At 34.3% G+C, this 23,303-nt stretch overlaps 1 protein-coding gene, 1 long non-coding RNA gene and 1 pseudogene across 3 annotated transcripts; 1 reads left to right on the forward strand and 2 right to left on the reverse strand.

Annotated features, from left to right (window-relative positions):
* Nucleotides 1–6,170: 6,170 nt before the first annotated feature.
* Nucleotides 6,171–9,423, reverse strand: LOC145586133 (uncharacterized). Its single transcript, XR_014100804.1, has 4 exons — nucleotides 9,017–9,423; nucleotides 8,827–8,922; nucleotides 7,454–7,509; nucleotides 6,171–6,585 (listed from the first exon to the last, which is right to left on the reverse strand). It is a non-coding gene; the product is annotated as an uncharacterized LOC145586133 (long non-coding RNA).
* Nucleotides 9,424–16,767: 7,344 nt separating this feature from the next.
* On the forward strand, nucleotides 16,768–17,517 carry LOC145573402 (uncharacterized). Its single transcript, XM_081631790.1, has one exon. It carries the CDS (start codon nucleotides 16,768–16,770, stop codon nucleotides 17,515–17,517), a length of 750 nt encoding a protein of 249 aa, XP_081487916.1.
* Nucleotides 17,518–18,350: 833 nt separating this feature from the next.
* On the reverse strand, nucleotides 18,351–23,287 carry LOC145573418 (putative inactive purple acid phosphatase 27; annotated as a pseudogene). The gene is made up of 12 exons (XR_014097460.1): nucleotides 23,081–23,287; nucleotides 22,522–22,616; nucleotides 21,441–21,513; nucleotides 21,229–21,351; nucleotides 21,037–21,132; nucleotides 20,698–20,827; nucleotides 20,448–20,529; nucleotides 20,213–20,345; nucleotides 19,713–19,918; nucleotides 19,495–19,620; nucleotides 19,068–19,377; nucleotides 18,351–18,887 (listed from the first exon to the last, which is right to left on the reverse strand). The product of XR_014097460.1 is annotated as a putative inactive purple acid phosphatase 27 (transcript).
* Between the last annotated feature and the right edge of the window lie 16 nt (nucleotides 23,288–23,303).

The following is a 23,303-nucleotide window of genomic DNA, read 5'->3' on the forward strand; positions in this document are numbered from 1 at the left end:
CCATTATTGAGCTTGAATTTTGAAGAAGAAGCTTAATCAACCTCTTTGTAGAACTTCAACTTCAATGTATGAGCATTTCCTTACTCTTTTCTCTTTATTTTGCCATTTAATTTTGTTTTAGATTGCTTTTTCCTTGTTAATTACTCATTAATCATGCCTTTTCTTGATTTCATGATTAACTTGTTAATTGCAGCTATGGATAGTGACTAGTTCATTAACTAAGGGTGTGGGGATGATGTAGTTGGAATTTGTTCATGCTTTTGGTTTGAATTCAGTCTTTACTAGATTGATGTTCTTCGTGTTGGTAAAATACCTGTTGATTCCAATGACAAAATAGAGAAGATGAAAGGGAAAAAAAATACTTGATCGAAGATCTCAAACTCACAGTCGCGCCGTGGAACATAATTCACTGCCTTAGAAGCGAAATACGCCACCACCGGTACAGGTTTCTTGATGACGCACGCCCCCCAAGTTTAACGTAACTCTCCTTCGTAATTCGTGTACCCGAACCCGAAGCGTGGAATTACTCAAGAACTGTTCAGATCTCAAAGGGTAGGTTTTTGTTTTTTTGTTTAGGTTATTTTAATAATGAAATTAACGCCACCTTTTAATAAATGCCAAGGAGTTGTATTTATAGGAGTAATAAGGAAAAGAGACAAGCAGCTTGAGCCTCACTCAAGGCCCATATACTCGGTTGGGCTTGCGAGTAGAGAGCTATAGCTCACTCACAGGGAGCTCTCGCTCGGACTGCCGCAAGTGAAAACAGGGGGCGAGCTGTAGGAGAGCTATAGCTCGGGTCTCCAGCTAGCCAAAGAAGAAGCGAGCTAGTAGCTCACGCGTAGGAGAGCTATAGCTCGGATCTGCTGGACACCACTGATGGCAACGAGCTCTAGCTCGGCCATGCCGTAGGCATTCCCAGCATCTGAGCTCTAGCTCTCTTGCTAGCTCGGCTTTGATCAATCCCCTAGACTTGCATTCTCCATCATTCCCTCTCTAACTCTTTGCACACTCACTTGATGAAAATCCGATTTGCATTACTAGTGAGGAAAGCTCCAACAATCCCCCACTAATGCAAAACGGACATGAGATCATGAAATCTGAACAGTAAAATGAAAGGTTAGGTACTTAAGCACTAGTATCCATAAGGTTTGAACTAACGCCTTAGTGACACAGGTATTCAACACTCTTCTGGTGAGTATCCAAAGGTTTGCACTCCCAGGAGCGAGGAAGGAACATGTATCACATACTTCACCTTTTGAACTTGAGCAAATCCCCCACTCTTGGCCAACACCTTGGGCTCTCATGAGTATCTCAGGAAAATTACACCACAATTTCCTTTGAAGGAGGCCACCCCTCGTACTTACGTAGGTGTTCCGTCTGTGTATAAAATACACATTCCCAGCACATCTAGGGTCTTTCCTTGCAGGCTTAAAACACATTCAAGCACCTTGCAAACCCAAGATTTTTTGTGCAATGGAATAAGAACATTAAGAACGAAAAGTTCAACCCTATCAACTCGACGGTGCATCTATCAATCCACTGCTCAATGAGCTCTTAGGCTAGATGCATTAAGGGATACTCCCAACCTCAGTCATTCGGTACCACTATCGTTCCCTAATCGAGTAGTAATGACAGGGTAAAGTCGTATCCCCTAATCAAAAATAATTCCTAAGTCCTCTAACTAAAGTAGATAGGGAAGTAGGGTCGATCTCCACAGGGAAACAAGTCTTTTTATTCCTAATTAATTATTATAATCTAAACTATTTAAGTAACCAATATTTATAATTAAGTAAGAAACTAAACTACTAAAGTTGAGAATAGGAAGAAAACAATATATGAAAGGATCTAGGGCATAGGTTCACCAATAAATAATACTCCGGGGTAAAACATAGTAATCAATCATTGACATTGCATAAATAACATGATTAACAGGCTCTCGCAATTTATTAATCAACATAGATCTAACAGGCTCTCGCAATTTACTAGATCTAAGTTCTTATTGAAAATAGCCTTTAATATCAAATTAACATCTGCTCGATTCATCAATTTAATATTGCTATACTTTTACAAGCCGCAATTGTAAAACATTAAAACAATCCAATAAGAAATTATCATGCAATACCAACAATCAATAATAGTCAATCATCAATGCATCAATTAACCAGATTGTAAAGGGCTCTCGCTACTTATTACAATCACACAATTAATTTATCGGTATTAAATCTCATCTCTCGAATCTTGACTTAACCATTTATAAATTAACTTGCCTATTGAAACTAGACCTAAACATTAATTCTCATCTCTCGATTCTTGAATCAATATTGTCAAACTCATGCATAAAAAATTAGCCTAATCTAGTCACAGAGCATTAATCCAATCAATAGGAAATTAATCTAGCATTGATAATTAACAACAATAATTTACCCCTTCATATTATTTATTAGATCCCCATAAACCCTAGAAATTTAATTACTCACACATAATAAAAACTAAACTAATCAAAGTTATAAAATAAATCATGATGAAAGGAATAAAATAAATAACTAAGATTAAGGGAAGAGAAATCGTTACCAAAATAAATCTGGAATTAATGAAAGAAATAAGAACAAAGGTTTAGAGAGAGTTTAAGAGAGAGAAAACTAAGTAGAGAGAGAAAGTCTAAGAGAAGAGGGTGATAAGTGAAATTAATCATCCTCAAAAACGTACTTAAAACCTAACTAAAACAACTCCTAATTAGAAACTAATTGCTCATCAAAAGAGCCTTTCCAGAAACACGCGCCCGATCGGGCTAGAGGCCGCCCGATCGGGCGCGCCTTTTTCTCGCACAAGTCTTCTCACAGCACCGCCCGATCGTGCTAAGCCTCGCACGATCGGGCGCGCCTTGGGCCACACATCCTTGGCTTGCTGCGCATCTTGCCCGATCGAGCTAAGCTTGCCCGATCGGGCCCTTGTGGCTCCTCGAGGCTTTGGACTTCCGATTGGGCTTATTTCTTCGGCCCAATCCGGATCTCCTCTTCGGGTCTTGAATACTCGGTCCAAACCTCGGTATTCCAAATACCGAGCCCTTAATCACTGGCTTGATGGCTCTAGCCGGCCTTAGGCTTCAACGACGGTCGTGCTCCTCCAATGCTCGTAGTTGCTTCATAAAAATCCCGGGAAAATGCTCCAAAAGTGCAATTCCCTGCAAAACTCAACCAAAACTACGAAAACACTAGAAAACACATATTAGTAATAAAAGTGGCTCTAAAGAGCCAAAAACACTACTAATTATGACCAAGGGACGGGGGTAAAATACTATATAAAATGGACACATCAAGTAACTGGGCTAGTGATTCTAATTCATTTAAGGATCACTATCGTTCCCTACTCTCAAGCAACTGGGCTAGTAGTATTAAAAGCAAGCAATGCTCAACCTTCCACCTTCGGTGTCATTATCAATCCTACTCTAAGAGCCACTGGGCTAATGGTCTTAAATCCACTTAAGAACCATTATCAATCCCTGCTCAAAGAATAACTGGACAAATGACATTAAGAGCCACGCTCAACCTTATTGAATCCACCTGATCAACAAACCACTGAAAAAAGGTTATAGATTCAATAAACATAAATGGTGTAAATCCAACAATGAGTCAACCAAAACCAGGCTCTAGACCCATTCAGAACAAAAGTTCAACAAATTAAAATACTTCGGTGTGTCCATGTAAGCTGTCTCAATTGACCACCCAACTTGGGTTATGGACATATTAAGAGCATTTAAAGCTCAACCTGTAAACATCAAGCAACAAGTCTACCAAAGAATCTCATAACCATATACTTTAGAGGGTTATCAAGCCAGATCACTTCAGAACGTAGACTCATCTTTTAAATCTTCGTCTCTGGAATAATTTAAAATACCCCGCAAGATCTTAAATATATTCTCTTAGACAATCAAGCACTTACCTGTGCTTCATCCTTGTATAAGGACCTGCTTGATTCTTCTTTGCTTTCACGTAATCTGACATGAGTATCATCTCCACAAGATCTGTCTAACTTTGTCACTACATCTGTAGTTCCTGACAATATACATAGACACTTATGAAAAATAATGTAGAGAACATGAGGATCAACTTACCCCCACAATGGACAAACCTCCAGAGATTAATTTTTGCAACAATCATCTTCTTGACACACATCATCCAATCTAATGAACCTTTGCTTCATAATGGATAGTGTACAACAATTTGTTTTGCAGCTCACTCGAAACAGAGCACCACCCTTCATCATGTAAAAATCATACATTGAAGAGGTTCAACTAATCATCGTTGTTCATTCAATCATTGTCTCTTAGAATTTACTGGATAGGTACTTGAGAAATTTTCTCACTTTAACCTTCATCCCTGTACTAACTGAAACTCAACAATAAATGAGTAATTATCTCTTGACAAACAGAATGAACAATATAGTTCACAACAAAAACACTACACGTCAAGAATAGTTTGTTCATCATTTAGATTGCAAAACATTAGCACATTTGAATTAAACATCAAGGCCAAATAATAAAAATAAATCTGGCTTAGACATGATAAATATAATTTACCAAACCACTTTCTCTACATCACAATAATGAGATTGATGCGTACCTTTATTAGTTCATTGGCATACTGCCTAGAACCATTCTGCTTATCACATTACCTTGTACTTGTTTCTTGGCTTAGAGACACATATACATCTTTATCTCAATTAACAACATGCATGTGAAGTTAACAACTTATGATCATTCTAGCAAATGAACTCTATCAATGCAAACCATAGTAACATCACACATGCATCAAGAAGTTCAACTCACATGCTAAGAAAAAACTTAACATAACAAGTTAGAGTACTCAAATCTAACCCCCACTCACCATACAAATCACAAAGGATATAACATCATGAGCAAAAATACCTCATCTTCTAAGTTGTCACCTGTGTATGCGTTTTAAATACACACCCTTGATTTACAATCAATCATGCTAGGAAGCTTAAGCAACCTTACTGCAAATCAGACAAGCTTAGAACAAACCAGGTGAGTCATAAGAGCTGGTCAGCACCAAATTTACAGAATAAATCCTAACAACATAGTATCTTACCTTTATCCTATTTCCAATCAACCACCTTTCAACTCACCTTGAAAGATACTTACAACAGATGGATTTCTAATATCAAGGCAAGATATACTCTTCTCAAACATATCAGACTCAAAGAGAGTGCACAACTCGCGTTAACATGCTTCTTTCCACAACTAGTCAATCAGGTTTATCCATATGGTTCAGGATTTTTCCATTCACCACTACATGAAGATATACCACACAACAAACATCTACATACAACTTTCGATCAAGAAAGTAAGACCAAGATGATATAACACTAGATTAAGCTTTAATCCAATACACCTTAGATGATGAAGTCATCAACTTTACTGGCAGAAAAAAAAAAGCTTAGGAAGCAAGAACAAAACCTATGAACGAGCAAAACTAACATGTCATGTCATAGGAAAACATATACTTGAGACATTTCAAGGATTTAACATATCAAGCTCGTACATGATAAACGTACCAGATATTCAGCATACATATCACCCACAGTCCCACAAGCCTTCATGCTTTATATGAAACATATATAGAAGTCAATTCTTCATTATTGGACACTAGTAGAAAACTAACTTCAAGTAACACCCAAAAAGTGTTACATAAAGTGGTAGAAGTGTTATTATAGACAATAGGTAATACTTAATTAGGTGATACTTAAGGTCTTATGTAACACTTTGGATAATGTATGGTAACACTTTCAATAGTGATACTATAAACCCTCTTATGTAACATTTTTTATATTATTAGTATCATTTTTAAAGTGTTACTTTTAATTCTTATGTAACACTTACTTATGTTTAGGAACATTTTTCAATTATAAAGTATCACTTTATTTGACATTATGTCTCACTTTTAAAACTAATGTAACACTTTGTTGATTATTAGGTAACATTTTTCAATCATCTTTTGACATATAGTAGCACTTTATTTGACATCATACATCACTTTTCGCAAACTAATGTAACACTTTATTAATTGATAGGTAACATTTATTATTATTATTTTTATATATTTAAAATATAAAAATAATATTAATAATTATGAATGAGAAACTAACATATATGATAGATAATAATTTGGATTGAAATAATTCATAATTCTTACAAAAAAAAAATAAAAATCATAAACACTAATTTTAATGTTTGGCTTAACAAGATAATAATCCAAACAAAAACAAAATCAAGTTCGATCTAGCTAAAAAAAGTGAGAAAATAAGAAACAGAAGCTAGCATTATGGCAACATCAGCAACAAAAGCTTCTAGCAGACATCATGTAGCAACAAACATCAGTAACAAATGCAGTGGCTGGCAAGAGTTACTGTGCTCGACTATTATAGTTGTTTAGAGTCCACAAATGATTCCAACCGAGCCTTCCCAATGAACTTGAATGCACCGTCAGTGCCAGTATTTTTTTTCTTCCAGTTTCTTCAGAGCAATATCCTTTTCCCTCAAGGCCTCTTCTTTGTTGCACTCCATAACTGACCATAGTTAAACAAAGTGAGCCAAAACTAATCATTCTGGCACATAAATTCTGCGAAATTAAATTAATTGTACTACTTTAGTATCTTTGTCAAAACACGAGAAATGCAAACCAATATCCATGAGCTTATGGATCCTCCAACTCTCCAAGTACCTCTACATATCGTTTAATTCTTTACCCTGGGTATCTACACATAGAGACTAGGGTCTGCAAAAATTCAAGCTATATTGTTCAATAACACCTAGATTATGTTTCACCATAAGGGTACAAAATTTCTCTAAAGAGACTAATTTACAAAGAGAAAAATCAGAGTGTAACTAAGTGACTGCAACATGATGCATACGTAAATTATCATATGCATATTGCATATAAATACATTGCAAAATATTAAAACAACATGTGCATGCATTAACTTGCAAAATTCCAATGCAAGATCACTCATTCAATATACAACCTTGACACACTTGCCAATAAAGTAAAAGGAAAGAGCAACAAGAATCATTCTAAGATAGTGAAATCAGTGAGAGCAATAATAATAAAGAGAGGGGCAGGTTGTTAACTAAATTTCTACAGCTGATTTTCTGGTAATTAAATATCTTGGTGTTAAATTATAATACAATTCACTAATTTGTCCTCACCAAAACCTTATTAGCCATTTATATATCTGCCCAATTTCGCTCATACAATCCAATCCTATAACTACTAAACGAAAAGGGATTAATTGCACTTAAACAATACCACTCAAACTCACCAAAATTCTACTTTCTAAAACAATGCTCAATAATTGAAATAGCAAACAGTAAAACTCAAGAAACATAAAATAGGTGAAAAAAAAAAGCATTAAATAAAGGTGAGATTAAACTTACATTTTATTATGATTTTCAATGGTGTATCCAGTTGGTTTCAGAATAGGAATCAAAACCTATGCAACATTCACATCAGTAAAGTTAAAAATTCATCACCCAACTTGTTCAAATTAAGAAATTAGATTGATTAAACAAACAAAAAGTATACATAAAAAGGGGGGCATGAAATTAGCTCTCGATTAACAGCAAAAAATACAGAAATTAAGACCAACTACATCATGCCAAACAACCCTCAAATACAATCAATAAGCAATAATAAAAAAAAGCCAGTAATTTGAAAGAAGTGGAGAGAGAGAAAACTAGCAAAGTAGTACTGGCCCATCCTACTCAAAGGGATGATGTTGCCAGGTCTGCATGTGGCATAAATAATAGCTATAGATAGCATGATTATTGAGATTGCACCAAAGATGTTGCTCCATTTTCCGCTTCAATGGAAATAAGAATTTAACTTAAAGAAAACCCCAAAAAACAAATTTTATCTTACAGAAATCTAATTAGTAACTATGAAACCATTGATAATTAAGAAAAAATCGCTAAACACTCATACAAATCGAGAATATAAATCTACCCAAAACCAAATTAAAACAACAACTCAACACCAATTACTCTATAAAATTCATGAATCAAAAGCAAAAATTAGCATTTTTTGCTGAGAAACAAACCTTAAAATTGAAGAATAATGAAGTATTTCCTCCATGAAATACAGCGACAAATCCTTCCATTTCTAGTATTACATTCAAGCGATTCTAGTGTTGTAATTAAACCCAAACTTTTCAGACATACTCCCTTTGTTTTACGCAGGACAAGAGCTGAAGAGCTATATACAGTTGGTAAAAACCTTGAGCTAAATTGCTTCATGTTATTACTTCAAGGAATAATTTCATAGTTTATCATCAAATGATTAATTTCCAAGGTTCTATCAAAGCTTTTTACTAACCTATATAAAGTTTCTGGCCAAGTACTAGAGTACTAGACCAATTGCTTCGCATCTTTTTAGCTACAGTTGGAAGTCCTATAAACACAGTTGCAGAACAATTAAGCACAAATGAATCAAGATAATAGAAATCAGCTAAAGGTGGGATGCCACGAAATTTAAAAAATATCATGAACTTACTAAACATCAACTTCATCTAAAATAGAAGTGAATCTATATCAATCAATGATATCCTTCTTTTTCCCTTAATACAGGCTGATAATTATTTCAAACGAAATAAATTCTTCAAATCAGTAAAGTTATTGCTTTTCTATATCTTGGAACAAAGACATGCAAAGCAGAGTAACTTGATGCTTTTAATTCTTTTTACCATCATACTCGCAGAGTTCTAGAAAAGAATATGAAATTTTCAACAAGAAGCATTGAGTTTTAGGCATACATGGAATCATTACATACTAGAGCTTGTTTGGCTTAATATAGAACAAACATCTTGTTCAAACCCTACGCCAAGCATACAATCCACTTCACCCAAAACCTGAAGAGAATAATCAAGTATCAATTAAAACCAATTCAATTCAATAATCAAACAATCAAATCAAACTTTGAGCAAAGAAGGCTAGTCTGGTTACGATTGATTTTGCTGGGTTCAACGGCGTTGGAATTGTCGTCGATATTTTTGTCTTCCTCTAAATCTTCGATCATCTTCTCTCTTGCTCAAACTCTGTTACCGCCATTGATTTCTCAAACTCCTCTAGGAGGAGATGAGGCGAGCGAGGAGGTGAACGAGGATGGATATCAAGACAACTAAAATCAGGAACCACTGCTACCACCAACGCCCTTCTTCCATCATTCAAATATGTTCTACCCTCCCTCTGATATTGTCAACTGTCATTAAATTTCTGTATAAATTTCATCAATTTTCTACTAAAAACCCTAAGCTAGCGTTAGCCATGGAAAGAGGGAAAGGAGGTAGCAATGGAAGAAGGAAAATTTGGGGATCTGGATATGGTATTAAGAAATTTGTGCGTATCGAAATTGTTTTGGGGTTTTGAATTGAAAGAAAAGGGTCGAGAAAAAAATGCACAAATAAAAAGGGAAAAAAAGTTGTTACAATTGAGTGTTACTTAATATCAAAGTGTTACTTAATATCAAAGTGTTACAATCAAGTGTTACTTAATATCAAAGTGTTACAATCAAGTGTTACTTAATATCAAAGTGTTACAATCAAGTGTTACAAATGTGTTACTTATAAATTAGTTTAGATTCTAACTTTCAAAGTGATACCGTATGGTGTTACCTAAGGTCACTTTTGTAGTAGTGGGAAAACCCCACATCACATATACCACATGAAAATAATCATGACTCAGGTAACAAAATAGGGAGTATCCACCAAATTCTTGGGTGAACTACTTGCTACACAAATAATCAACTGAAACATATCTGCAACCCCCACAATACTAACATTCACAAAATATTAATAGATTTTAAAGACATATGGAATGTTAATTCCCATCCTTACCTCATGTGGGGCACTTACACTTCAAACTTGCACGACCATTCTAGCTTTGTTAAGTCAAGCCTTTTTTTATTCTGCTAATAAATACATTTCAAGTTCGTGAACAAAGCTACTTAAGATCACAAGAATTAAAAGAACCAATAATTCTAAATCCCCTTTTTTAATCTAAAAAGAGATACTTACAAGCTTATCACATACTCCGTGCTCAACAAAACATTGTCCATGATTAGGAAAAATAACAATAAAAACACTATCATAAGATAGAACACATGTCATCCCTAATCAACTAGGACAAAACACATTAAGTCCATGAACACAAATAGATTACCATTGGACGAAACATACATTAGCAGAAGTAAATTACTTGCAAAACAACAAGTCAACAAACAGATAGCCACATATAAACGTCTCTTACGGAAACCTTCCTCCTCAAAACCATTCTTGAACAAGAGTAACACTAACATACTAGTCAGTCTCAAGAACTAACTCATCTCACCCCCCACATTGCATAGCAATTCTTCATAATAATAAAATTATGCATACTTGGGGCACATATAATAAATATATTATAAAAAGTTAGAATTAATTCGATGATTTGAGAAGGACTTATCTGATTTCGTGCATGTACCAAAAGCTTTTGACGAACGAAGATAATTACTCCATAACATTTAGTAGCAATACCCACCACACTAACAAAGTCGGTAACTCAAGCTTCGGTCATCAGAGCATTATCCAACTTCCAATAATAATAGATCAACTACTAATAGGAACCCAATATCCATTAAATTATGACGATACGAGAGTTTCCATCATCAGACTTCAAAATTATGATCATGAACAAATAAAGATTTGTAGTTGACTTTCTGACAGGGTAAAGTCGTATCCCCTAATCAAAAGTATTACCTAAATCCTCTAACTAATGTAGATAGGGAATTAGGGTCAAATCCACAGAGAATCGAGTCTTTCTATTCCTAATTAATTAATATAATCTAGATTATAAAGTAACCAAAATATAATAATCGAAGGAAACTAAACTACTATGAGTAAAAGTGGGAAAGAATAAAAGTAGGAGAAGAAACAATGAATAAAAGACCTAGGGTATAGGTTCACCGATAAATAATATCTCAAGGTAAAACATAATAATCAATCATCAATGCGTACATTAATCAGATCATAAAGGGCTTTCGCTACGTATTACAATCACACAATTAATTTACTGGTATTAAATCTCATCTTTCAAATCTCGACTCAACCATTTATAAATTAACCTGCCTATTGAAACTAGACCTAAACATCAATTCTCATCTGTCGAATCTCGAATCAATATTGTTAAACTTATGCATAAAAGATCTGTGCAAATCTAGTCACATAGCATTAAATCAATCAATAGGAAATTAATCTAGCATTGATAATCAACAACAATAAATTACCCCTTCATATTATTTATGGATCCCCACAAACCCTAGAAATAAAACTACTCACACATAATAAAAACTAAACTAATCAAGACAATTAAAGGAGACATGATCAAAGAAAGAGAATAAATTACTGAAATTAAACCAAGAGTTATAGAGAGAGAAAATAATACTAAGAGTTTAAGAGGAGAGAGAAAAGAGTTAGAGAGAGAAAGAGAAAAGAAAACTAAAACTGAAACTAATTTAAAATTAATGAAAAATTAAATTAAGAAAAGAACAAAACTAAAAACTAAACTACTACCCAAACTCCCTACCCCGTACTACCTCCTTATATAGGAAAAGAAAAAGAAGACCAAGTCTAACTTCTAATCCTCTTCCTACTAAACCAAGGAAACAAATTAAATAGAAGCCTTTCCAAGAATTCGGTGTACAATGATGAGCCCAAATCAACAAAGCCCAAATATCTGAAGTAGGCGCTGATGATATCATCCCGATCGGGCCAAGACTCGCCCGGTCGAGCCCGGCCAGTTGGGGCTGCGAATTGGGCTTCACTGCTCCCTTTTGTTCTTGGATCTGGGCTTTCAGAATTCATTATCCCAAGTTTCTTCACTTCTTTGGTCCGTGATATAATAATTTGTAAAATCTTGGACCTCCTCTCGTATCGAGCCATTAATCACCAGATTAAATTTTTTTAACTCTGCCTTGGGCTTAAAATATACAGTCATAAAATACGATCAAACTCCAATATCTTTGTAGTGGCTCAATAAGTTCGGAAATTGTCATAATTCTGCAAATTCCTACAAAATAATACCAACTCTACAAAAACACTAGAAAACGTATATTAGTTATAAAAATAGCTCCGTAGAGCTCAAATAAGCACAAATATGACCGTGCGACGGGAAATAAATATATATATAAAATAGACTCATCACTTTCAAACTATATATTCTTCAAAGAAGACATCACCAAATATCCTTTTGCAGATCACGTGGGACTCCGAAGCAAAGACAAAAAATAACTTGATTATCCCACTAATTAGATTGTTAGCATAATACCACTCTACTAACAAGTAAGGTATTAAGGTGAACTTGAGCCTCGCTTCCATCCACGCGAGAAGCTAAATAATTATTACGGTAATACCCAAAATAATAATAGGATTCTCGTGCACAAACAATCAGATAGGATCCGCACTAATACCTTTGCGGAATATCGATTTGAAGAATAAACCCAAAATAATTAGGGTTTTAATATTTCGTCTAATATGCCGAGACGCCGAGTACATAGCAAAGAGTATGCCGTTATTGATGCATTGATAACTCGAATAATAATTCTCATCCCGATCATACTAGTTATAATTGAATAATCCAGGAATCAACCGTATAATAAATTAATACTATTTCGCTTCTAAATTGTTGGTAAAATACCTGTTGATTCCAATGACAAAATAGAGAACATGAAAGGGAAAAAAAACACTTGATCGAAGATCTCAAACTCACAGTCGCGCCGTGGAACATAATCCACTGCCTTAGAAGCGAAATACGCCACCACCGGTACAAGTTTCTTGATGACGCACGCCCCCCAAGTTTAACGCAACTCTCCTTCGTAATTCGTGTACCCGAACCCGAAGCGTGGAATTACTCAAGAACTGTTCAGATCTCAAAGGGTAGGTTTTTGTTTTTGTGTTTAGGTTATTTCAATAATGAAATTAACGTCACCTTTTAATAAATGCCAAGGAGTTGTATTTATAGGAGTAATACGGAAAAGAGACAAGCAGCTTGAGCCTCACGCAAGGCCCATATACTCGGTTGGGCTTGCGAGTAGAGAGCTATAGCTCACTCACAGGGAGCTCTCGCTCGGACTGCCGCAAGTGAAAACAGGGGGCGAGCTAGTAGCTCTCCCGTAGGAGAGCTATAGCTCGGGTCTCCAGCTAACCAAAGAAGAAGCGAGCTAGTAGCTAACGCGTAGGAGAGCTATAGCTCGGATCTGCTGGACACCACTGATGGCAACGAGCTCTAGCTTGGCCATGCCGTAGGCATTCCCAGCATCCGAGCTCTAGCTCTCTTGCTAGCTCGGCTTTGATCAATCCCCTAGACTTGCATTCTCCATCATTCCCTCTCTAACTCTTTGCACACTCACTTGATGAAACTCCAATTTGCATTACTAGTGAGGAAAACTCCAACACTTCGATCTTCTTACAAAGTGCACGTTGTTAATTAGTTGATTGAGGGTGAATTAATGCTAAATGATGCGACAATTGACTTAGCTAAGTTCATTTGTATCGATTGTTGATTGCACCTCCCAATATATGGTTCTAATGTGACAACATAAAGGCTATGTTAGGAGAAGCCAATTGACCTCGACAGGTGGCTAGATTGGATCCCTTATATCAATATTTAAGCATGTTTTGTTTTTTATTAATTTGTTTCGATGTTATTGTGTGTTCAAGTGAAGCCTACATCTACCCATTTCCTTTAGTGTTCTCATTTCGACCCCTCTTCTTGTCATATATATACTCGTATTAGGTTAGTTGAGTGTTACAAATTTATTTGATCTAGGGATAGGCATTTGACGGCGTGTTTATTTACTTGTCAAATTGGCGGCGTTACCGGTGATTTAGAAATTTTAAGTGGATTCTAATTTTTTAGGCAAATGTTTTATTTCAAAAATTAAAAAAAAGTACGACGATTTACAGAATCCTCCGACGAAGCCTCCGGTTTCCGAACGTTGTCGTCGTCAATCGTCCTAAACCCGTCGCTAATGCTTAATACATGATTTTTTTTTTTAAAAAAAAAAAAAAAAAAAAAAAAAAAACTCAGATTTTTGGTGGTGGATCGAATGTGGTGGTGTCGAATGTGGTGGGGTCGGGAATTTTTTTTTACCACGTGTTAGTAAGTGGAGGGGTCGAAATGATATACTACAACTTACACAAAGAGCAATATCGTCCTTCTATGTAAAAAAGGGAGCGGCGCCTTGTAAAATGGAAGCGTTGTTTATTTATTTATTTATTTATTTATTCTTTTTAACAAGAGCTAAGACCAAACCCAACTAAGTACTAGACCCAATTTATAAAAAAGGGAGCGGTGCCTTGTAAAATGGAAGCGTTGTTTAGCAGTTCATTAATTTTTGGCTCATTTTGGATCAAAAAAGGCGTGCCCAAATCCATTAGTTCAGGCCAAAAAAATTAGGCTTTTCGAGTCAAAATTTTAATTAAAATTTAGTTTTTTGAGCTGCCCAAACTGATTTAATTTTTTATAAATTGGGTCGGGCTGGGTCCCAAAATTTATGCCCAAACCCGGTCATTTTCCGAGCTGGGATTGACATGTTCAAGTGTGATTTATTTACTACCCTTTCAATAAGAACTGAATCTTATCTAAATACAATACGAAATAGTAAGTTTGTCTGATAACGGACAAATACTTTTATATACACTCGATGTACATAGACATACGTGCACCAAATGATGGTTTTTTTGCTCATTTGATATTTTTTTTCTCTTTTAAAGATTTTAACGTAAGTAAAAAATATTGAATGAGAAGAAATAACTCTTTGATGCACTTTACATCTTGATGTATATAGAAAATTTCAGATAATAGATGACATATACAGAGAAAAGATTTGGTTAAATCATGAAACAACTAAATAAAAATAGCTTTTCCTTAAATATGTTTTCTTAGGTGAATGTGAAGATGTCAAAAACATAAGGTGTAGCTATTTAATTCATTTACTCATTTGGAATCATCTTAATGAAAAAAATGGGTAACTTTAAATAAGCAACAAATTGCATTGAGTAAACCTAAGTGACCTAACTCTAACTCTAAAGTGCACACGAAATATAATAGACATGCTCAACCTTAAACACATCAATTTGATCAATAGATGGCAGATATTCAGCATGTTTCACAGGAATTAGGTACAAAATTATTATATAATAATTTTAGGGGTAATGCTATACATAGCCCTTAGGGCTATATATAAACATTAAAAATACTCTTGGAAATTGTATAAAATTAGGAATTTATGACAAAAACACGCGTAGATCAGTGTAATTAGTGTGAATTTGTCATGATTTTCTAAATTTAAACAATTTTCAAGAGTATTTTTAATGCTTATATGTAGCCCTAAGGGCTATGTATAGCATTTTCCTAATTTTAGATATAATTTGTTAACTATAGGAGTTGTAAATTAATGCATCAAATAATTAATACATAAAAGGCCTAAAAGTCAAATTTTTGTTTTTGCTATTAAATAAATATGTTGAATATGCTGAGTTGCTGACAAGTTATTCAAAAGTCATTTTTTCATCCGTTTTCTTTATGTTTTTTCTAGGGGTTCATAAAATTTCTCATTAATTGATGGGGCTACAGAGAGTAATACGGAAGTACTTTATCTGTTCTCTTTTTGTTCACGTATATCATTAATCACATTGTCTATATATAAATTCAAAAAATTAATATGAATAATTAATGATATGACGGATAAGCAAAAATGTATAAAAGTACAATATAAAAGTATAAAAGTTTTGATTTTGAAATTAAATTGAGACGAATATAAAAATAAAATCTATGTTACTTTTCCATTTTAATTAGTTGATACGTTTAACAACCTCCGTAAATTACGTATTTAAATAAAAAAGACCATGTGAGAGATTGGTAATTTTCGGCCTTCCAATGAGTATTTTCATAATATCCATTTTATTATTATTTTATTTAATGATAATTAGCAATATTTTTTTGAATGTAATTTATACTTGGTATATTGTGTTGAATTATTGACCAACACAATAAAAGAATGTGTCGACTAATTAAATAAAGGAAATTTTATTTTTATTACTTAAAAATCACAAAAAAAAAAAAAAAAAAATTAAATAAATAAATAAATAAAAAATAAATAAATAAAAAATCGAACACAAGTATGAATTGTGCTAAAGTTTAATCGTGTTTTTCTTAGGAAATGTTGATACCTTCAAATTAAAATTAAAAAAAAAATAATAATTAGAAATAGATTTATCACCTGAAAAATGACCTAAAAGTTAGTTGGGAGGTTAGTTTTCTTTTCAACCTTTGCCTCTCTAAGAAGAGAAACCCTTTTGAAGTATTCTCAATTCTCATATAATGATTCACCATTATTCCAATCCTCTTCTTCCACCCCACTACTTTTATTTATTTTCTCTCTCCTCAACCAATTAAGTTTACCAAAAATGTTTTAAAGTTTGATGGAGCAGTTGAACCTTCCTCATTTTTCTTTCTTGTATACTTTACCATAAAAGAATTATTATTATTCATCACTTGTTCTTCAATCTTTTCCACAATTTCAAAAAACCAACTTTAATAATTAACACACTTATTTCTTTTGACTTCATGTTAAAACAATCTTTACAATTTCACTCCCCTTTTTAAGCCATTTAATTTGACCTCTTTCAAAAAAAAAAATAAGCTTAAACAAAACAATGATGGCAGTGAACATGATAACAGGCGGGGACTCGAGCAGCGCTTGCTCGAGCCCCCGGATATCGTTTTCTCACGACTTATCGGAAACAAATTTAACCCAAACCCAACAAGAAATTGATGTTGCTAGACTAGATATGTCACTCTTATCAGCAAACCAAAACTCTGAAGATTTCGACTTCTGTGTTACAGCAGCTTTTTCTGAGACTGATAATTCTCCTGCTGATGAACTGTTTTTTAATGGTGTGATCATCCCTATTCAGATGAAAGAAAAACTCAATTCTATCAACAAAGACGAGGAGATAACCTCGACGACAACTGCAACTTTGGTACGCCAAGAAAAGACTCAATCAAAGTCATTTTGGAGGTTCAACAGAAGCAGCAGTTTAAACTGTGAGAATTTCAGTAATAAGAGGAGTTCCTCTGTTTGGTCACTGCCTCTTCTTTTGAGAAGCAAATCAACCGGATCATCGTCTCATGATATTGTTAAACAAACTCAAAAAAACCCGGCCTCCAATAATGGTAAGACCATGAATAACAATAACAATCAGAATCTGAAATTTTCTTCGACTTCCTGTCAGAAGCCTCCATTGAGGAAGAGTGGTTCAGGAGGTAGTGGATCACATGGTAATGGTGTTAGAAATTGTGCTTCTTTGAACGTTCCACCGCCATATATTACTAAAGGTACATCAGATCTTTTGGGTTTTGGTTCTTTCTTTCGGAATGGTTCTAGAGAAAAGAAGAGCAAGAAATGAGCAGAGTTTTTTTTTTTTTTTTTCTGAATCATTTCTTGTTTATTGTACAGTACTGGTTATAGTCTTTTTATGTAATCGCGGTGTTACTAATCTTGTTCTTTTGTTAAAAACAGGATTCTTTAATACTGTAATGTTATATAGGATGTCCATGAAGGGACATTAGATGATAGTATTATATTGTTGGGTTGATTGGAACCATTTGTTTAAGTTACAACGACAAAGGTTAGGGGATTCTTCTCTCAAGAGTTGAGAGAACCCTATTGCCTTATTTATTTTTACATGAACATGTTATGAAACATGTCAAGAATCATCATCAATATTGATTTGGCGAATGCATGAGCGATATTTTTGTCAGACTTTAGAATTCTGATACCATCTAAATAGGTAACATCCATGGAGATATTTGAGGCTACATTCTCAACTAATTGTTGGTGAACTTATTTTTTATGATTGTTGGTTATAACTGTTGAACCAATTTTTTTGCTGAAGAAATATTAGTATGTTGGATTATATTTTTGTATGTATATTTGAGTTTTGAGCTGTTATATATCTAAAGCGTCAAAACCTTTTAGATGCACAGCTATACAAGATACTCCCTCTATGTCATAAATAATTGTCTCATTGCATTTTTGAGTCAAAATTTAAAAATTTTGATCACAAATTCTCACTAATTCTTAACAAGAAATAAGATATAGTCATGTCATCATATGATATCTTGTTATGATATAATATAATGGGATAATATTCATAATTTTTACACAATACTGTGAAAAAGTCAAATGAGACAATCTTTAAGAGACAAAGGGAGTTAGAATTATGAATATAATATTGTAACAAATTTTATAGTCAACAAAACACAATTAAAGCATAACACAAGAAAAAATGTTACATTGATAGATTGCCAAACTAGAAAACATTTCGTGTTACAACAATTACTACTTTTTTACACTCTCACATAATATCTCCCTAAGAAACAATAACATTTAAAACCAATATACTAAGAGTAACAAATAAGGAAAAAGCATATATCTTCTGCCTTTATTGGGTTTGCTTCATCTTTCATCTTATCCGGCTAAAGTGTAGGGTTCACAACTATCATGAACACAGGCCAAGACATCCTTGTAATCTCTAGAGATTGTGAACGAATCGTAAACTTTACCATCACTACTTTTCTTATACTCAAACTTCAGACTTGAATAGTTATATGCTGTGAGCTTAACAAACCCGAAATCCTGATCTCTATAGATACTCCACGTAGTTTTTATCGGGCTAAATTCATTTAGATGGGATCCGCCACCACCGGCAACAACATGAATGGTACCGTTCACCACGCCTGAGAAGTGAGAGCTCCCCTCTTTCACACATTGGTTCTGAATACACATACACACAAAGGCAATAGCAGTTAAATTGTAACCTTCTCTGTTACTGGTTAAGGTTATTAACAAAGGTAATAATATAGCCAGTTATTTTGGATGACTTGTTATAAAAACGCGGGTCATTCATAGGGACATAAAGACTACGGAGTACAAAATATTCAAATTAAAAGATACCTGGTAAACAGGGCAAGTCCTCTCATAATTATGAACATGGCCCCAAAATGCAAGATCAACTTTGTACTTTTGCCACAGTTTTTGTAGGTCATCTCTGCCCATTGGCTCATCAAATGACCCTTCCATACCAAACCATTTATTCGAGGAGTAACCGAGAGGGCGATGACCAGCAAAGATTAACCAAGGTTGCTTATGTCTATTTGCTGATGCAAGGCATTCTTCAAGGAACTTGTATTGCTCACTACCTGCCCTCCAATCATGCTCAGTGTCAGCGATGCAGAAATGAAACATTCCATAATCTGCTGAGTACCTGTTCATAAGAAATTTGTTAACTAATTTTTATGACTTGCATAGAACATATATCTAACATAAGAATAAATGGAGTAAAATATAGATGATCTGTTGACATAGCGAAAAAATTTCCTACCAAAACTTAGCTCGGTTTTTGGCAGGAACATAGAATGTTGTTTCAGCAGGGACACCACATTCACCACCAGAGTCATTGTATATATAAAAAGATCCTGAATCTGGTGCATCACGCTCATGATTACCGCTGGACAGTATCATCATTGATATGGAATATGATCAGCCTATCACTGAATATAAATATGAAATAGACAGCTTAAAAACATATGGAATACAAACCTTGCAACCATGAACGGTTTAACTGAGGCAATAGGCTCAACTTGTGCAGTAAATTGGTCCCATTGTGAGATATATCCATTGGCTTATGGCAAATCTCCAATTAGAAAAACTGCATCAATGTTGTCGATATCTTTCACGAGTTGGTCAGTAGTGTTCAGCGCTCCTGGTTGATAGTCAGCATACTCATTTGATCCATCTTGTTCACCCTTCAATTACAATTAAAATACAAAATGTCATTCTGCTGTTTTAAGTAATCTACTAGTAAAATTTTTCAAGATTAAGTGTTTGCTTTAGGTTATGGTTAATGAATGCATTTTTATGCCATAAGCCGATAAACATACCCTGATTCAATATCTTATGAGAAACAAGCTTCAACGCTTTAGGATGTCATATTATTACCTAATAAACCTTTATATTTATTTTCTGTAAAATCAATAACTTTTTTTTTTTTCCTAACAACTTGTAAGATCAATAACTTTCAGTATCAAGAAGTGTTGTACCTTCCCCATGTCACCAAATATTACAACACGTTGTAAAGAGCTTTCTCCAGGAACTGGGGGTGATTTAAATTTATATTTCTTGCTCCAAACATAGGAACCATCTGGTAATTTATGACCCAATCTATAAGAGTACCTGGAGAATAATCAATGGACAAGTCAATTATAAGCCTACATTTGATTATGTTACATTACTGTAATACAAGTGAACTGTGGATAGATTGTTTTGGATTCCTACATCGTGTTTGGCCATAACTCTTTCAAATAGCTAGTGTGTATAAATCCAGGATCCCGCCAACCAACTGTTCGTGCAGGTGGAGCTTCACAAGAATCACAACAGCCAAACAACTCAATAAGTCAAAAGTCACTGACAAACTTTCTGAATTAGCAAGGTTGTTCAAGATCAATTAACCATATGAAATCTTTTTGAGTGAGACAAACTACCATACAATAAAAAAAATGATATCAAATGGAAAGACAAAGCATACCACACATTTGGTTGCGAGTATATGTAAAGGTTCCTGCAGGTGATTGAGTGGTAGCTCCATCCAAAGCCCCCCACTCAACAAATGGAACCGCTTCACCTATGTTGTAACCACTTGTCCATGTCACTGTCATCTGTAAAATGACAAAGTGCAACATCAATAAATCATGTTAGTAAAACACTAGATCTTTCTGTCAAAAACTCTTAAGAGTCTTAAGTTTAACTGTTAGGTTTTTCTCTTTAGGTCTGGCACTTTTTTCAGCACAATGGTGTTTTCCTTCTTTTTAAGTTGAACCATATTTACCAAAAACCACAAATTTTAATATATAACCCAGAAACTTACCACATCCCAAGTTTCTCCCATAGCAATTCGAGGATAAAGGGGGGCTTTTGGGTTCGGAAAAACAGAGATAGGGTCTGAAACTGCCACCAGTTTTGGCTAATATCACCAAACAAATAAAGTATTAGTACCATAGTATACTCGATAACAAGAAATGAAGGGTTAATTCTTCTGCTTTTTAATTGATTAACTTACATTAGACAGGCCGCCAGAAAATAATGCAAAGGAAAAATCTGCTCGTTGATTAATCAACTCGAACTTCAACTCAGCTTTTCCACTATTGAGATAATTTGTATTCGAATAGTTTGCATATTTGTACTAATTGTCATCAAAACTCAAATGATATAAGTTTCTACTACAATTTGAAGTCCATATCTTAAATTAAAAGCCTTTCAAGCTATGCTAACCTTGATAGGAGCTGTGCATATAGTTGGGTCCTCAACTCTGTCATTACCAACTTCTTTGCAGTCTGTAGATGCACTGAACATAAAAGAATTAAAGAAAAATGTAAGAAATGTCCACCCTTCTTAAATTTTGACAGGAAGAACACAAACTCCACTGAATCTTAAAAAAGTATTGACACAAAACTCAGAATCTGATTAGCTAGTTAAGAAAATAACAATGGTTCACTATCATTGGTGATTATTATTTATCAATTATCATCTCTTTATTACTATTTAAAAAATTCATTTCAAGACATATATGTTCAAATGAATTCTGAAAGGTGACTGTCACTCATTTCCAAATTCCCAATGCAGCACCTTGGCTGAGTCCCTTGGGTGATCATCAATAGCCTGAACTTTTGGCTGAGCAATGTTTGTTGTTACTATCTAGGACAAGAAGGAAGAGGTGATTTAATTTGTGCCTTGTGTCAGACATTCCTAATTGATTGGACGTCTAAAGTAACAGATAGACCATAGTGGCCAAAGTGGCTATGGAGCTAGCAATTGAAAAGAAGTGCACTAAGGTAGCTTTTCGCGAGTAAAGCTCAAATTGTGACCACATCTCTTCAAGTTTCAAATCATCAAGGTGTCCATACTCAGTTGTTGGTTCAATGTCTAGCTAAAAAAGCATCTCATATAACTTCCCAACAAATTATAACTTCTTTCTTTTTGTTTTATTGAAAAATTTGTCTCCTAAATATCTAAAAATTCAACCACTGTATTGTAATGGTTTACAAATGCACTTTCGCTTTACATATTTATCCTAGTGTGCCTAAAACTTCCCCTTGTTCGTCTATTTTAACTCTTAACAAATAAGTCTTATTTGCATATATTTTAGGTATATTATCAGTGCCTTGAGGTGCAGCACTTTGGTGTTTTCCTCGTCTGGAGTCGTCTTCCAGTGGCACACAGCCCGTCTACATAGGGAGATAGTCAATATCGTAACAAAAATCAGTTTTATATACCAGTATATAAAAAAAAAAATGGACATAGAGTTGCATATAGTTTGTAAGACTGAGACATAAATGCGGACATATAACCATACTTGAATTTAGCAGGGGAGAAAACTCCGACCCAATCATCAGAAGACGGATTGTCAGACATAAGAGTTACAGTTACTGGGCGAACATTGTCATCATCCTGCAGAAATATTCAAATTAGCACCACAGTCCACTGCAATATAGTATCATATGCTTTAGTACAAGTTATTCTTGGTAAAATGTACTAGTAGTAGTTTTTAAGCAAACTTTTCATTTCTATTTACCTCTATGTCTTGAATCATTGACTTAGTTGTACCAAATAGCTTTGAGTCCTCATCTCCCTATACAAAGTTTTATAATAACATGATTAAACAATAAAAATAAATATTTATCAAGATTATGATTATTAATTGGTCCTAAAGTTTGAAAAAAGGTGATGTAAATTAATGTATGTACATTATAAGGCGAGTTCTCTTAAACACCTTATATAATGAGACTGAAAATGTCACCTCATCTCTAAATAAAAGTTACCCCTTTATTATCATATAAAGAGACGCTAACAATAGTCTCATTTCATTGTACCATTTATATGTTCACGGGTTTAAAACCAGTTTTATAAATTACCTTAGAAGGCAGACGAATGGTAGAAACATGAACAAACGCCTTGTCATGCACAGCAAATTTAGTATCAAGAATGTTAATTTGAGAGAGTGGTTGCACACCATCACCATTTACATGTTTGTGACGATGACCCAAAGTGTTGCTAGGCCAACATACGAAAAAGATGGTTTGTAGAAAAATAAATTTCAACAATCGATAATACTTACCCATCTTTTGTGGGATTTTT

This window comes from Chenopodium album, chromosome 2, assembly GCF_948465745.1.
Source record: "Chenopodium album chromosome 2, dcCheAlbu1.1, whole genome shotgun sequence".
Lineage (NCBI taxonomy): Eukaryota > Viridiplantae > Streptophyta > Magnoliopsida > Caryophyllales > Amaranthaceae > Chenopodium > Chenopodium album.

What these genes read in the sequence shown, in the direction of transcription:
- LOC145573402 (XM_081631790.1), top strand. Translation starts at nt 16,768, where the DNA reads ATGGCAGTGAACATGATAACAGGCGGGGACTCGAGCAGCGCTTGCTCG.